The sequence below is a fragment of the Buteo buteo genome, chromosome 10, assembly GCF_964188355.1.
Source record: "Buteo buteo chromosome 10, bButBut1.hap1.1, whole genome shotgun sequence".
Classification (NCBI taxonomy): domain Eukaryota; kingdom Metazoa; phylum Chordata; class Aves; order Accipitriformes; family Accipitridae; genus Buteo; species Buteo buteo.
The window spans coordinates 31,351,779-31,369,596 of NC_134180.1; the positions used below are offsets into that span (position 1 = coordinate 31,351,779).

The 17,818-nt window shown below is 39.5% G+C and overlaps 1 protein-coding gene across 1 annotated transcript in view; it reads left to right on the forward strand.

The window, feature by feature from the left end:
* The first annotated feature begins 506 nt into the window (after positions 1–506).
* PIGK (phosphatidylinositol glycan anchor biosynthesis class K) overlaps positions 507–17,818 on the forward strand; it is a 74,744-nt gene continuing 57,432 nt past the window's right edge. Inside the window, exons 1-9 of the mRNA XM_075039215.1 lie at positions 507–668; positions 2,356–2,409; positions 4,659–4,750; positions 8,358–8,493; positions 10,742–10,853; positions 11,199–11,295; positions 11,634–11,751; positions 12,507–12,617; positions 17,544–17,716. Of these exons, the coding sequence (XP_074895316.1) occupies positions 507–668; positions 2,356–2,409; positions 4,659–4,750; positions 8,358–8,493; positions 10,742–10,853; positions 11,199–11,295; positions 11,634–11,751; positions 12,507–12,617; positions 17,544–17,716 (1,055 nt within the window). The remainder of the gene's footprint in view (positions 669–2,355; positions 2,410–4,658; positions 4,751–8,357; positions 8,494–10,741; positions 10,854–11,198; positions 11,296–11,633; positions 11,752–12,506; positions 12,618–17,543; positions 17,717–17,818) is intronic.

The window sequence follows — 17,818 nt, forward strand, 5'->3', positions numbered from 1 at the left end:
GCTCGGCACGGCCCCCACCCTGCCCTCCCGGTAAATTCAACAAAGCCCAGCGATTCAAGCGTGGTTTTGGCAGGCGGCTGAGAGAAACGGCTGTTGTTACACCCCCCAGGAGCCTCCCAAGCTGAAAGCGAGATGCGAGGCCAGTGTTTTCTCCTGCCAGCCGGGTCTGTCAGAGGGATGGATGAGGTCAGGGTAGGGCTGCCTTACACCTCTCGACAGAGCCACGACAAACACGTATGCTCAAGGCCATGGTTAGATCTGCTACCGTTGCTGCCTCAGCTCTGTAAAAATCGAATTTAAAGCAAGTTCTCCAGCGTCTGGCAAGGCCGAGGGAACTCCGATACGTGACTAGGCGCCTGGCGTGGCTCCGAGCAGGGGCACTACCCCTCCGAGCGCCGAGAGGCCCCTACGAGCCACCGCGCCCGCAGCCAACGAAAGGCGACGGGCACGACGGAACGCCGGGAAGCGACGGCCCCGCTCCCCGCCCTGAGGCGGCGGCGCGGAGCATGCGCAGAGGCCAATTCCCCCCTTCCGGCAGTGCGGCGGCCGGAGCCTTGCGGAGGAGGCGGGGTAAGATGGCGGACGCGGTGCCCGCCGCCCGCTGGGTCCGCGCCGCCGCAGCCCTGCTCCTAGGGTGCTGCGGCGCAGCGCTCGCCGGCGGCATCCAGGTACGGAGAGTGGCGGGAACGGCCGGCGGGGAGAGCGAGCGGGCGGGCGGCGCTGGGCCGCGCCGGCGTTCCCCCCATCTCCTCCCCTCCGCCCGCGCCCGCCGCCCCTGGGCCGTCCGCCCCGCCGCCGCTCTGGGGGTCGCGCCGCTGGAGCTGCGCCGTGGCGCTCTGGGAGGGGTTGTGTTGGCTTCGGCGGGCGCAGCCCGTGAGCGGCCCTCCCGAGCGGGGGGGCGGACGGTGCGCCGCGCCGTCTTCCCCGGGCGGGCGGACCCTTCCCCGGCCCCGCCTCGCTCTGCTCGGCCCCGTGGGCGTAACGCGTGGGGCGGCTGGCGGTCTGTGAGCTGCAAAGCTGTACGTCCCGGAGACGGCAGGGCTCGTCAGGCGCATGTAACTTATTTAAACTGTTTTAAGTTAAAAAAAAAACCCAAAAGCCAAACAAACCCGTGTTTTAATACGTTTGTAGGCTTCTGAACCTCGGTTGCTCTTCGGCTTCGCAATGTAACTTTCAGGAGTCGGTGTTTTATGTTCCTTTTCCGGACGTTTGCTGGCCAAGTTATGTGTGAGGAGAGTTTCTCCGGTTAAAAACCGGGGTGGGGTGCTGGGCGGTTTCGGCGGCGGTCGAGCTGCCCGGGCTCACCTGGGCCTGGTTGCCACCTGCCCTTCTCACAGGTGCGAGGCATTTACACACGGGAGGAGCGAGTATTTTTTTTCAAGGGGGACTGATTTCATATCTCAGTAATGACGGTGTTTGCACAGTGCCCACACTACATCTGGAGTGTTGTTTGCATTTGAATTCTGCTTTATTAACAAACTGTTATACTTGAAATCAGTTACAAATAGGACAAAAAATAGCCAATAGGAATACTTTAGAGTCTTTGGATTAATAATTAAACTGCAAATTGTTTGCTGCTTGAAGTACAGTATGTTATACATATATTTTAACAAACGCTTTTTATGTTACTGTGTGTTTTGTGTGAGACCACAGGCATCAGCCCAGTACCCCTCAGAGAGTTAACAGAGTCTGATTAAGAATCAGAGAGTGTGGATTCTTGTCGTGTGACAGACTCATTCCCTTACCTCTGGGAAGTCTTATCCCCCTTCTGTGTCCTGATTTATGCTATCTTTTAAAGAAGAAGTGCCCTCTCCTCTACAAAGCACAGTGGGAACTGTGGATAACACAGATTATAGAGAAGGTGGTTGTTGTCATAGCTCCTGATTTTGGAAGATAAATGTAACCACCTTGAATTTAAAATGGGTTAAAATTGCAGATTCACTTAACCTGCTTTTGAAAAGATGAGAGGAGCAATGAAAGCAGAAGTTAATCCAAGCCCCTTTTCTCTTTAAGGAAGAAACTGTAGGTCAATAAATCATTTTATTTTGTTCTTGGAGTGTCCTTTGGAATAGAGATATGTGGGCTTTTTGTTTTAACTAAGCTGCAAGTGACTAATAGTTCTTTCTCCTTTGTTATTTAGCAAGTTTCAAGGAAAGATTTGGAGCAATTAACTTGCACAAAATGTGCAAGACAGAATAAGAAAAACTACCTCTATTGAAGATTTTGTAAGGTTTATTCAGTGTTAAGGTGTGGTGAACAGATGCATTAAACACTGTTTTGTGGAAACAACAAAACTACAAGTGGTCATGTCTTTCTTATTGCTGAAAAACATCTAATATCTTCTCCATCTTTCAGGATCAAGCAGAACAGTTCTTTAGAAGTGGACATACAAATAACTGGGCAGTTTTGGTAAGTGTCGTCCAGGTTGTTTTCTTCCAGTAAAGTTGACAGTTTTTCATCAGGAGCTGTAATTGCAACAGTCACTCAAGAATTCTGTTCATTTGAAGGAAATGGAAAGATAAAGACTTGGAAGTGAATAAATTTGAAATTGTGCCTGCAAATTTGTTACATGATAACAAAATCGTCTTTTCAGTATGACTGCATTTCAAGCACTTAAAAGTGTCTAGCTATGTGGCAGGATTCATAAAACAAAAGTTCTGACAGCATTAAAACAGTTAAATCACCATACTGCATATTGAACGAAAGTGTAATTCTGGTATCAGAGAAGTATGTGTCTTTGACCAGTAAGGTACAATTTATTTCTGATTTTTGTTCTTACTCAATCTGTTAACTTGTGATAACAGGCTTAGAACAAAATAAATTCAGGCAACATAATGTTTAGATCAACTGTTCTTATTCTGATTTTTTTTTTCTTTCCAGTGAATCTTTTATTAGCTTTGAATCATGCTGCACAATTGGTTCTTAATCACAATTCAGGTCTTAATGACTAATTTGTTTCAGAACACTATTGTAATTACTCAGTAGCAGCTGTTTGTTTTCCAGATACTAAAATTGAGCAATATAAAAGGAAATTTAACAGTAATTAAAATTAAAAGGAATAATTTTTATATTCTACAATGTACAAACTTGAAACTATTAAAACATCAAGTACTACTTTAATACTATTAACAAATAGGTGCTTTTATTAGTACCCATAAAAACACACAAAGAAGGTGCAAAATTAGGTCCAAGTAGCTATACTTTCTGTCTTCAACAGATTCTCTGCTGGTTATATTTTTTCAGTCATTCATGATTAAGCTTTACAACAATTGCTACTAATTTTTTGAGCAGTAAAATAGGGAGGGTTTTACTGCTGTCAGGCACTTCAGGCCTGGGATTGTACTGCAATCCCACCTTGTCAGTACTTTGAATTAATATGCTGCGGTGTGAATAGCTATATTTAAAACATAGACACATTTTCCACTGTGTTGTAAGGGAGGTAATGGAGGAAAGGGGCAGATGGTAATACCTTGAAATGTCACAGCTAGATTGGCCACAGTTAGTTTTCAGAGATTTAAGTCTTGCTGAAAAGCAAATGATCTCATGGACTGATTCCCATGGGCTTTTTTGAAATTCCTAACTGGCAGGATGATCGAGACACAGGGGGGTCTTTTCAGGCTAAATTTTTGTTATTATTTAAGCTACTACTCATTTCTTTCTATGAAAAAGCTAGAGAAAAAGATGCTACATAATGTAACTTAAAGATGTTTGTATTTAAATTAGAGCTGTACATGTAAAGCTGAAAAATTAAAAAACTGTCTTAAATGCTTGTTCCTGCTTCTCTATTTTTGTGGTTTTAAAGTAATGTCTTCTAAAATGCTTCTTCCTTTGTCTGTATGAAAGACTTGTAAAAGCCAAGGAAGTTTGGCTCCAAAGGAGAATTGCTATCCTTGGTGTGGAACAAACAAAAAGTAGTGAACTGAAGTTAAACACAAGGACAACAATAAGGCTAGTAAGAAACTACAGCAGATTGCCTCTGAAGGTTTTTGAAATCTCATTGGTTTGAGGTTTTTGAGGACAGATTAAATAATATCTGACTTAGGGAATAGTTTAAGTACAGGAATGGATGATCCCCAACCCTTCGCCTATTAGAACAGTAGAGCCTGAACTCCTTTGAGATTTTTGAGAATCTGTGTTCAGATTTTGGTTAGAGCTCACTTAACTCTTACTTTATTATATTTGACTCCTTAAATGCAAACGTCCTCAGTGTATTTTCCCCTGTGTCACTTCTGCATGAATTCACGTATGCCTTTGTGCAAGAATGCTCCCAGAATGGGTTTCGTATTTAGATGAGAACTCTTCCTTTGATTTTTCTTCCATTTGACAGGAAGAAAGCAAACGAAAAAATTTAGCTTATCCACTTACTATTGCTGAATTATTCCCTAAAGTGCCACTTTCTATACTTAGTTGGGTTTCCTGACAATTTTTTCATGAGTCAGTATGTTAAGATTTTTTTTTTTACACATTTTCAGCATTTGTTGCTTTGGTGCAACGAAGATTTATATAGCTTATATCACGAGTTTCTTGGTGTTGCTATGTTCTTTCTGATTTGTTATTAGTTTGTTGATATTCCTGTAATCACGGTCTTCTGATGCAATGTGCCAGGTCAATTTTTATCTTTTACACTATTTAATATGCTTTTTTTCCCCCCCCCCAAGGTGTGTACATCTCGATTCTGGTTTAATTATCGTCATGTGGCAAATACTCTTTCAGTATATAGAAGTGTCAAGAGGCTGGGCATCCCTGATAGGTGAGGGAATCTTGGTGAATACAGTTCCTTGCAAATGTGCTATAAAAGTTCTCTTGTTGTCTGAAGCACTATAAAAAGACATTTCTCTTCCCAGTTTAACTGGATAAAAGTAAAAATGAAGGATGTGATCACATCAGTGTATTGAAAAGTGCGGCAATATTGTTCAAAAGGAAAAGCAACAAGTTATATAATAAAACTTTCAGCTGGAATAGGCTAATTAGATTAAAAACATGAGGAGCTATCTGGCCACTAAAATGTACCACTTAGTAAATTGGTGAAAGTATAATGTGAAAATTGATAAATGGATTCAGCAATGACAATACTACTCTGAGAGACAGCTTTTGCTGTAATTTCCTTTTCAGCGTGGAGATGTTAGTAACCCTAACTGTACTAAAATGTGAGACTTCCAAGTCTGCAACTAGTTTAGAGTCTCTAAACTAAAGGCCCTGAACAAAGCAGCTCCTACCTATTGAAAGTAGCCTTGAAAAATCCATTTTGCATGATGTTTTTAGAGAAACCAGAAGCTTTGTCCATGCAAATTATCTTTCTCTAGTGATAGCACGATGATTAAAATAGTATCCCTTCTTTGACAACAGAATTGGGAAGGTGAACAAACTGTTCTGAAGTGTCTTTTAGTTGTGTTCCTAATGGAAGTTCTAGAGGTATTAGCACAGTTCCATCCAGCTGTTTTGGAATGCACTTTACTTGTACCAGAACTGTGGAAGTGAATTTTAGGCACCAGCATCCACTGAATAATGGGCTATATATATCCATAGGCTCCTATGGAAATCCTGGTGTCCTGGTTTTTAATGTTAGTTTAGAGGACTGGGAGTTTCTGCAGCATGTCTGCCTAAAGAAGTATGGCCTGCTTCATCACTGCAAAATGCATATTCCGCTGGATTAAAGTTGTATGGCATTTTTTTGTCCAAGTCCAAAACTGTGGTATCTGGAGTCCCACTTAGCTTCCACTCAGCTGTGACTCAGTGGCAGTATCATGCTGTTTCCTGTGTTTATTTTTAAAAAGAAAAGAATGACTTAGTTTTTGAAAGAGGGGATGTTGAAACCTAATTTTTGGAAGCATTTGGGGGCTGTAAATCTAGGGGAACGTACTGCCTAAGCACTGTGGGCTGAAAGCCACAGAAATGTGGCAGTTTTTGGTACATCTCATTCAGAAGCATGTCTTCTGTCCTGTATAGCCTTTGAAGCATAGGTGCCCTAGGCACTACCTTAGAAATTCTTTCACTAGTTCTGCCCTTACCCGAGAACCTTCTTCTCTGCATCCATCCATCTTCACCGTTAAGATCAAAATAGGTGGCAGTTTTAGAAATACTGCAAAAACTATAGCATGGCTGGAGATTTCTGTTGTTCTGATTATAGTCTAATCCATTTCTTGCCCATACCCAAGGGTCTGGAAATTAATCTCAAAAAGCCAGCAATGCTTTAGACTAAGTTCAAAAGTAAGACATCGGAGGAGACCTGAAGAGACAGAGCACGCCTATTTTTTTCAAATTTGCAGCAATTTTTACATGGATTTGAACGCGTTTCTCCTTTAGACAAACTTCTTCCTCTGTTTTTCTTTCTTTGCTGCAAAACTTCATTCAAAATATTGATAAGACTGAACCCCCTCCTGCCCCAAATCACATCTTAAAATGAAACATTTACTATGATTCTTGGGGTTGATTTTTTTGGAGGGGTTTGTGCATAGCCTCATTTTGAATGGAACTGTGTCAATTTAGTGATTTAGATTTGCCCAACAACAGAACTCACTAGGAAAATTTTATAACTGTACGTTGTTCTGGTTTGTTGACATGTGGGCACAATGCTCCAATTCGTAAAAGAAAAGTTTTGCTAAAATGAAACAAAGCCAAAATGAGTCCAGAAATTCTTTTGATTCCTGGAATCATTATGCAGTATAAGTTTTACAGCGTGAAAATAGCATTAGTAAAACATATGGTTAGATTACTTTGGTTTAACAGTTAAGCTTCAAGTTAACACCTAGATTGTTTTGCTGGGTGTATGAACCAGTTGTACACAGTGGTTCTGTTTAACCGAGGGATATTTCATATGCTTTTAAGAATGCCATACAGTATACAAACTTTGCATATTTGTGCTACTACTATGCAGAACCTTTTAATGAGTGTGCGTGATTATTAATTCTTTTTTTTTAATAGACGCATTCCTAGCAAAAATACAGTGCTAAACTGTAGGCCTAGTGATGGCTTAGTGTGGTATATTCTAAGTATAATACAAAAAGTCGATGTACACCTGACTATCTCAGTAAATCCACAAAGCACATGTTCAACACTTGCTTCCAACTAATTCCCTTTTAATGATACTCTTTATAAACATAGTTTTGTACTGCTGTGCATGTGAGGAGAAAAAAACCCTTGATTTCTCTTCTGTAGTTGTCCTCCCCTGCTTCTGTCATTACAGCTTCATATTTATGGCAGCATTTTATTCCCATTCAAATAACTAACTTTGATTATTTTTGAGGATTTATGCTCATGTTATTTTGGACAGCATTTCTCTCTCTTCCCCCCCCCAGCTTGTGCAATGTGGAGCATATCAGCACTTAATAAAGAATAACTTTACTCTTAAAGTGCTTATGCAGACATGTAGGTGAACTATGACAAGCACGGAATGGTGTTTAAATAACAGGACATAGTTTAATTTATCACTGTGTGCCTGAGAGTCTGAATTAGCATCATTCTTTGCAGGATACAGAGCTTTCCTTTTGTTAAGCATTGTTTGGGAGAACACAAAGATCACAGTCCAGGAGAAACTATATCCAAGACAAGGTTATCTGAGGGAAGGACTGACTTCACCTTGTTCCAGACATCTCTGGCACATTCTTCCTAGTGCTAACAGTCTCCAGTGACTACTTGTTATTTCATATTTTGACCCAAGCCTGACCCTGCCTGGTGAAATACAGATCTTTGGCTGCGTGCAAGTTGGAAGAGCTTTATGATGTGCTGGGTTTTTTTTTTCTTGGTGCTGTGAAATGCTGGGTTGGTTTTTTTTTCTTGATACTATGAAGAAGACAAAATGTCTGGTGCCAGTGCACTTGTGTTCTTCAGGAAAATTCCATTAACACAGATAATCACACAGTAGTGTATCAGATGTAGTATAATGGTTTGAGAAATGTTCAGGACCTCCTCAAATTTAATTAAAAATTGTCATAATGTTTTTAATTGATCTATCTGAGAAGGTGCAAACAGGCTGGGATTTCTTCTGTGGAGCTGCATGAAATGATTTAGTGCCCCATAAAAATCTTTAGATTCTTTTATAAAGAGTTCTGCCAGCCTAGGTCTAGGCAAATCTGTACCATAAAGTTGATAATGTCAACTACCCTCGTGCTCATCTTTGGCCTAACTTAATCCTGTAGATGAATAACAGCTAGCTGCATTTCCATGTGTGGTATCTTTAGAATAGTGATGATGCTCATAAGTAAATAGGGTATAACTAAGAAAAGTTTCACTTACAATTCCAGGAATCTTCTTAATGTTATAAGCTGTTGTTGTAATCGTGGGGCAGTGTTGTTATAATTTCTGTTTGACTGTTATATGAAAGTAGAATGCCTGAAATGTTTTTGTCTTATTTTCCATAGTCACATTGTCCTGATGCTGGCAGATGATATGGCATGTAATCCCAGAAATCCCAAACCAGCTACTGTGTTTAGTCATAAAAACATGGAGCTAAATGTCTATGGAGATGATGTGGAAGTGGATTACAGAAGCTATGAGGTGACTGCACTTTAATTAAGTCACTGGGTCTTTGTTTTTAGTGTTGGTCTTAATATTTATACAACATCTGTGAAGTCTGAGGAAGTCTTTCTATTCATATTACTGGTTTTGGGCCGGACTTTTATTATGAACTCATAGGTTTAAAACACACATCACTACCCACCTTGATACTTGGTTTTGTATTTGAAGTTTATTATACTAGAAACATGTTGTGTATTGGTTATTTTAAATAATGGAATTTCCACAGTGAAAAGAACATGTGGAACTCCTTTTATGTCTTAGGAATACACACATATTACTGAAATTTCTCTTTGGAAATGGCTGTTCAGTGTCTCATCTTGCAAACACTTAACACCACTGTGAAACTTCTGACGTGCAAGTGAAATGTTTTTTAGGGAGACCTACTTAAATTTCTAATTTTAAGCATATGCTTTCTATCACAATAAAACAAAAGCCATAACCTAATCATTACTGTAAAGTAATTACTATATAGAAATCTGCGTTCTATCACCTTTTCATTTTTGGGTAATATTCCTTCAAACAGACAGTGTCTTCACCAGTTGATCTTAAATTGGACATCAATTGCATGGTTTCATAGTGCTATATAATCATTACTAAAGTTTTATAGGAGCATATTTAAGTATATAGTAGATGTTTTATTTCTCTGAAGCTTTGTATAAAGAAGTGAAGATACAACACTGAAACAGAGATATGTTCTTTTTATCACGTAACATCTTTAACATATATCATCTTTAACATCTTTGTCGGCGACCTGGACAGTGGGATTCAGTGCACCCTCAGCAAGTTGGCTGAGGACACCAAGCTGTGTGGTGCAGTCAATGCACTGGAGGGAAGGGATGCCATTCAGAGGGACCTTGAGAGGTGGGCCTGTGTGAGCCTCATGAAGTTCAACAAGGCCAAGTGCAAGCTCCTGCACGTGGGTCGGGGCAATCCCAAGCACAAATACAGGCTGGGCAGTGAGTGGATTGAGAGCAGCCCCACAAAGAACCACTTGTGGGTATTAGTGGATGAAAAACTGAGTATGAACCAGCAATGTGCACTCACAGCCCAGAAAGGCAACCGTATCCTGGGTTGCATCAAAAGAAGCGTGACCAGCAGGTTGAGGGAGGAGATTCCCCCGCTCTGCTCCACTCTGGTAAGACCCCACCTGGAGTACTGCGTTCAGTACTGTGGGAGCGTACGAATGACATGGACCTGCTTGAGCGGGTCCAGAGGAGGGCCACGAGCATCATCAGGGGGCTGGAGGACGTCTCCTATGAAGACAGGCTGAGAGAGTTGGCGTTGTTCAGCCTGGAGAAGAGAAGGCTCTGGGGAGACCTTAGAGCAGCCTCCCAGTACCTAAAGGGGACCTACAGGAAAGATGGGGAGGGACTCTTTAACAGGGAGTATAGTGTCAGGACAAGGTGTAATGGCTTTAAACTGGAAGAGGGTAGATTTAGATATAAAAAAGAAGTTCTTCACTGGGAGGGTGGTGAGGCACTGGACTAGGTTGCCCAGAGAGGCTGTGGATGCCCCATCCCTGGAAGTGTTCAAGGCCAGGTTACATGGGGCTTTGAGCAACCTGGTGTAGTGGAAGGTGTCCCTGCCCATGGCAGGGGTGTTGGAACTAGATGATCTTTAAGGTCCCTTCCAACCTAAACCATTCTATGATTTTATGATATTTTTTCCTGAGTATGGATTTGTTGCTAGCATTTGAGCTGTGTACATCTGCATGAAGAGGAAGTGGTGTTTAATAGGATGTTTTGCAATCACCATCCAGATGGGTCTTACCTGATTACTCAAAGACTTACAGAACTGAAATTGATCTTGTTTTTCCTTTCCTGAGTTGCAGAGGAAATTTGAACTTTTATTTTTCCATGGTAACACACATTAATGTTGGAGCATTTTGTGAGTACATGGGCAGCTTTGGCAGAATAAAGCTATACACTGACAGCTTTTAGATCAATGAAAGTGTATTTAGAGATTATAATGGTAAGAGACTTACTGGATATAATAAAGCAACAGGCTGATGTTAGTGGAATAAAGTAAAAGGTACCATATGATTGTGAACCTGCAGTAAAACCTTAAACGGAAAATGTCTGTTTATGCAGTTTATACCATGCAATATTTCATCTGCTTAGATACACTACATATTTTACTGTTCCATTATTGAATTTATATAACCTAGCCTAGAGTTGTTAATCAATATTTTTCTCTTTAGAAAATTACTTTATCCTTCTATTCATAGGTTACTGTCGAAAATTTCTTGCGCGTATTAACAGGAAGAATCCCACCAAGCACACCGCGATCTAAACGTCTTCTTTCTGATGACAGAAGCAATATTCTAATATATATGACAGGTAATAACAGGTTTCTGTATAGTTTATTGATGTTTGTCATTCAGTTGGATGGGCCTGTTTGAAAGCATGAAATCCCATCAGGAGTCCAAACAAATAAAATGATTTTTTTTCTTTTTTTAGCATGTCATACTAATCAAGAAAAAAAACCCTGGAAGGCAGTACTTAGCAAATATAGTTTTCAGTTTAAATGATGTATGTGTACTGTTCTTACTGTACTAATATTTTCTTTTGCTGGAGTCTATTTGGAGAAAGAATTGTGTTTGCCTTTTTTTAGAAAAATGGTCCACTGGGCTGAGTATCTTCCTTTAACTTACATACCTGCCTAACTTCTGATTTTTCTGTCAGGCCATGGTGGAAATGGTTTCCTAAAATTTCAAGATTCTGAAGAAATCACAAATGTAGAACTTGCTGATGCCTTTGAACAAATGTGGCAGAAAAGAAGGTAAGAAAAAAGCGTTATTTAGAGATTAAATACCATCTTTCGTGAACACGTCTGAAGTCTTAGCGGTAGACCTTGCTTACCTTCAGCAGTGATACTATCCTTGTCCATAAAATTGCATGAAAGTTTGCATTCAGAAAGAAGAGTTTTAATTTTTGTTTTCAGCTTCCTGCAGTACAGCTGCTTAAATGTATTGCTTTGACTAAACTCACATGTTACAATCAATTAGTGTGAACTCTTCTGTTCCTTAGGTTCCTAGCAGCTATCCTGGTAACTAAAAAGCAAAGTATGTATATGTTGTTTAAAGAGAGATGGGTAAGGAGGCTGTTTATTTCTTTCAGGTACAATGAATTGTTGTTTATTATTGATACTTGTCAAGGAGCATCCATGTATGAACGATTTTATTCACCTAATATAATGGCCTTGGCTAGCAGCCAAGTAGGAGAAGATTCTTTATCAGTAAGTAGATTTTTGTGATCCTGAAGACAATTTTCAAAGTACCTAAGCTAAAAGCATAGGTCCCATTGACTTTTATCTAAAAAATTCCCTTCTAATTGCTAAGTGTGTAAGGTATTTAGTTACAAAGTGTGGTTTTGAAAAAACTTTTAAGTGTGCTTTTCCTGCTTGTTTTTGTGCACTGTCCCAAAGACCCAGGCTAACAATGGATTTCTGTGCTTGCTGGCCAATTTATGCGATGCCTAGGATAGGAAGAAATTTTATGGGAAGACTGCTGGGAGGTTTGTGGGGAATATTCAGTCTAGGACTTCTTACACGTGATGCACAAAAAAAGTACCCGCTACCTTTCAGGTTTCGTAATTATATCCCAGCTGAGTTGCAGAAGGAGTGATAGGAGAGAGATCCTAGCCAGATCAAAACCAGCAGGTCAGGATTACCTTAACCTGTCTCTCTCAGCCCTGTTTTCCAAGTCCAAAGAAGCTTCAGACAACCCACAGATCTGTACTGGACATTAAGAAGAAGGGGTTCCCTGCTTTTTTGCAGACGTGGAGATTACCAGGATATAGCCCAGAAAAATGAAGATAAACTGTATTATTCAGCCTGTCAACAATACGTTTCTTCATGGCTAGTCATTTTCTTTGCCTAAGAAGAAAAAAACATGCTTAACTTTTGTAACATGCTATTACATTCTGTTCCCTCTCTTAAATACTGAGTTCTCTCCTGCAAATGCTGAATAACTGCTGTGTGTTGTTTTTAAGCATCAACCTGATCTTGGGATTGGCGTTCATCTTATGGACAGATACACATTCTATGTGCTAGAGTTCTTGGAAGAAATTCATCCAGCCAGTCAGACAAATATGAATGACTTAGTAAGTAGAATATTCAACATTCATGAATATGCTAATGACGTTAACAGTTTCAAAACTAATTTATTTTGTCTGTAGGGTTCTTCAAATGCTTTTTGTTCTCCTGCTGTTTCTCTGGGAAGCAGCTTTGAGGGGAGGGTCTTTTTGCCATTATCAAATGTAGTTGTGTAACACTTCAAGGATTGTCCTCTGTGGAAGTGGTTTGCTGGCTACAGAAAACATTAACCAAAATAAGCCAGATTTTTTTTTTTAATGGTTGAAAAATGAATGAAGTATTCATTTAATATTCATTTCAATAGAGTGAAGTATTTGCACATGAAAAATGATAGTAGGAAGCTTCTAAAATGACCTTAATGAATAGGAGACACTTTGCAAATGGGGAAAGGCAGCCATTGATATTATTTTGCAAAGGTGATTAAACAGTTAAAATTCTATCTGTGCACTCACAAACACTGCAGAGACTAATTTCTCTATATATCTGCTTGGATTCCAGAGTAATATATGTCCAAATACATCAGGTTTTGGAGTTAATTATATCTTAGGTAAATATTAATTGTAGCTTTCAGGTACAAGGCAGGAGGAAGAAAAAAAAAACCAACCAGATAACCTATGACAAATTCTATGAAAATGCCTCTGTAACAGTTAGATGTATACACTGGTGAGACTACATAAAAAGTAACCATATTTTATTTACTCTATTAACCCTTTATAAATGTTCCAATACTAGTTTCGTTGTAATAATACATTATGCTTTGGTGCCTTGTGGCTGTAAATCCTGACATGCTGTGTCAGTGATCTAAGAGCCACCACTTACAGAACACGTTGTCTTTGATTCATTTCTGTAAAAGGAGCAGCTGCTCAAAAGTTTTATGCCACCCTCTGTCTACAGAGGATGGTGTTAGCCTGGCTGCTAGATGTGTAGTAGAATTCACTCTAAACAGCCCACACTTGACAGATTTTGTGTTGTTAACAGAATTGATTCAGTGACTAAGATTCAAGATTCATTTACTACCATGGGAATGAAATTCTGTCCTGTAATTTAATACCTTCTAATCATGGGATACAGATAACTTAAAAATAAATCTTGTTATAGAAGAATATGCAAGTTCTCTATTGATTAAGTATCTTCTTCTAGCCAGTTCATTCAAACAGAACTTTAGAACTCTATTCTGTAAAGCAGGAAATGAATTGATGTTAAAAAGAAGTCATAAAAAATTAACAGTGGTTTCTACTGTATAAGACATCATCTGGGAAATGGTGTAACTGGTCTAGCCAGCTGGATATTAATCCAGTTGTTGTGAAAAGTGTAGGAAACTTGTTAGCTGGCCAAGTAGTTTACCTTTTGAGCTCTTTGAAGAAGATATCTAAACATTCTCCCTTGCATTTTTGTTTTTGCTTATATGCCAAACGCTCAGGAAGAGCTGTGGGAAGTTAGCCCATACTGGTGAATTCCTTACATCGTGTTTAAGTCATCTTATCGTACGTCGATCGGCTTATTGTTCCTCAGGGAAGGGAAAAGAATGGACCCAAATATATCATGATTTGTGATGATCACGTACTGAGTCATAATGTGCACGTATTTCAGCAAACATGACCTCTTGATTTTGAGTTCATGCTTTTCAGGACTTCATCTAAGAGTTCCAAAATGACATATGGTTAGTCCATGGTAAGGATATAAGCCCATTTATTTGCCAACAGTTACAGGAGATACTTTGGCACTGGAATGCACTGTTAGTGTTGTGCTGGTTTAAGAACAAAGACCTACTGCTTATCCAAGCCTGATTTTTTTTTTAAAAATAATACCATCCAAAGTCAGGATAACATATGAAGTGGCTCACTAACTAGCCTTAAAATTATTAGCTAATGTTTAGTTGTTTGATCTTATGATATATCTAATGTCTGCTCTTTTAGAAGTACTGTGTATTTGTTACACCGCTTCTATCCCATCACCTCTTTACTTCTCTCCAGCTACTCTTAAAACAGCTTCTCTTCACATCCACCTAAGATTTGGATATTGCATTCCTGCAAAGAATGAGACATCTTTTTTCATAATCCACTCCACCTACTCCCCACCTGCTCCATCTGTGTTGCTAAGGGATAGCATAAAGCTGTGCAAATGACTGAGTTTCGGTTTGATCACAATTCCAGAAAAGTAAAGGCTAAATTGAAATGTCACACATTTGAACTTTTAAAATGAGATTCAAATAAATTTCTAAATGAGATATCATTTGTCATAAAATACCTACAAATGTTGTTAAGAAAAGTCAAGATAACAAAGTTCCCATTTGGGGGAATTGTTTAGCTTTATTTGAATAGTATCTTATTAAAAAAAAAATTGGAAGAATCTACACATGAACAAATGTATTTCATGTAGCCAGTGTTTGCCCCCCCCCCCCGCCCTTTTTTTTGTCAGAAGTTGTCAGTTATTAGTGTTAATCTGCTGTGGTGTAATTGCTTTGCAGGTCTTTTCTCACACAGGTACTATATAGGTAGATCTTTAATACTGAAGCCTTCTTCTCAGTGCCATTGCACATTTTTGTTCAAGATTCATCTCAGCATCTTATGGTAGTAAATTGTTGTGGGACAGGTTAGAAATAGTTGGGTGCAGTATCAAGTTCCCACTTTCAGTGCTGGTGCAGTTGTTTTGGGACATTTATACTCTCCTGAGAGCTTGGAAGAGAGGCTCAATGGTATAACTGCAGCATAGATTTATGCATCAAATAGCAGGATTAAAACAAATACTTAGCTTTTATTGCTTACTTCAGAGACTTAGTTTTTATGTTTGAGCCCTTAGTTGGAGCAGAGTTGAAGAAAAGTTATTGCATTTTGGTGAAACTGAAACTTAAGAGGGTTTGTGTGCATTGACAAGTGGCTTTGTAGGGGAAGTGTGATACTGATGAGTCTAGTTCATTTTCACTTCACAGGGAGGATAACAGAAAGATTTGATCTGCCCCTATCGTTTCTTCAGCAGCTGTCTGATACTCTGCCAACAAGAGAGTTGGGAATCATTAAAGAAGAGCTCAGTGGATATGTGTGCTTGTATGCTTCAGTTAAGGTAAAGGTGAAAGTGAGCTGAAGTCTCCCTGGACCAGCAGCCTAATGCCATATGCTTACAGGCTTAGACAAAAAAGACAAAGTATGAAAGAGAAACTGTAAGGAGGCAGAAGGGAGGAATGGGGAGATAGAATCTGTCCTCTATGAAGAAAAGCCAGGTACCTTGTTTCCTCTCTGGGAAACTTTTTAAATGTAGGGCTTCTGTTGTCCTAAGAGAAGAAGCCACAGAAGCCCATGCATTTTGCATCAGGCTGAGCACAGAATTTCTGCTAGGAAACATGGACTGAAACTCACAGGTTTTGTCAGTCATAATCTGGGATACTTGAGGTTGCATCTGCATTGAGCTAATTAGGAACTATGATTTTGTCCTAAGAATGCAACCTTCTAAGAGCTGACCCATGACTAATGTAATTAGGTATATGAGCTCTAGACCCAGTGCCTGATGGACCTGTTTGTGAAAATCACTTGGAGAATTTAAGATTAAGGAAGATGAGTACCCATGTGGAGAGCGTCCTTCATAGTCCTGTACGTTCTTCTGTTCTGTTAAATATTCTATGTTGCTGGAGTATACAAGGACTCAATACAACCCATGTTGTTACCATGATGTCTGCAGGCAGCCCATGAGACAGTTGAATGGACAGCAACATTTACTCACGGAACCATCCAGAGCACTGTAGAGCTAGCGCCTCTGTCTAGCAGGGTTGTGTGTCTAGCTCCTGTGTCTAGTAGGGTTGTATGTTTGGTTGTGAAGTGCCTTCTAATGACTGAGACATGAACTCAACTTTCCAAGCTCATCAAGGAGGCTAGAGAGAGTGAGGCCTTAGACTGCATTTCTTGGCACTTTAAGCTATGTAGCATTATTAATGAAAATACAAACCAGTTATTATTTATTATATTACATTACGTGCATTACAAGATGCCTTGAAATAAGGAATCTTTCCAGGTGGGAAATATTAGAGACTTTTCTGGCAAGTGTGGTAGGACTTGTGTAAAATGGCACTGTGTCCAAAATGCATTGGTTTTGCCTTGAATATCTGCTGGGTAGATAACAATCTTGTTATTCAATAGGCATGCTGTCTTGTCAGATATTCTAAATGCTACAACAAATTTGTCACTGTAATGTCTTCTGATTTTCTGCAAATGTTCCTTTATACAGAATTGAGTCCGTTGAAAACAGTTTGTTAGTCCTGGTTTTGTCTTCCAGGTGTTGCAGTGTGTGCTGGATATAGGGGATCTGATATGTAGACAAAATACATTGGTAAAATAAATAATAAGGTATACAGCTAATTTGTAGGTTTGGCAGGATGTCTTTGTGAACTCAGCGTACATAAAACACTTGATATTTGAAGATCCTAATTCTTCATTAATTTGCAGGCCATAAACCAGAAATAAGACCCAAGAGATTTTTTTTCTTTTCGATCAAAATGTAAATTCTTGCTTCTTTATGAAGCCTTTACTATTAGCTACTTATCAAGGCTTGTTTAACCTTGCATGTCTCCCTTTGGTAAATACGAAGAATTTATACCCACTTGTGCTTTTTGGAAGGTTATGGCAGCATTGCTGCATCTGTATTCAGAAATACATTTCTGCACTTAATCAGTTAGATGTAATTGATGGTTGGCTTTCACAGAAGTATTTCTAAACTCAAATGGCATAACTGTGAGGATAAAGGTTTTCTGAATTGCATAATCAAGATGTTTATGCCTTTTAATGTTTTTGTTCAACCATTTTTTTCAGCTGTGGAGCTTGTACTGAAACTAGTGCAAGTTATGTGTGGCATTTATCTTTCTTTTCATAGCAATTTCTTTGTGGAAGGTATATGTAGAGACTGTTATGAATGAGGAACAGGATATGATTCTCCATCTTGGTTTCCAGTTTCAGGTCTGTCCAAAAAGTTTGTGCGTTTCTACACCTGGGCACCGAACTGATCTCTTTCAGCGAGACCCTCAAAATGTTCTGATAACAGACTTCTTTGGCAGTGTGAGAAAGGTGGAAATTACGACAGAGACAATTTCTTTGGACCGTGACTTAGCTGTTTTTGAAAGCAAGTAAGTAGTCATTATTTAGACTTGATTTGTATAGGTCTGTGCGACTGAAATGAAATAGTCATGTAACTGTAAAGGAAAGAAGAACTCTGATTTCCTGGCATT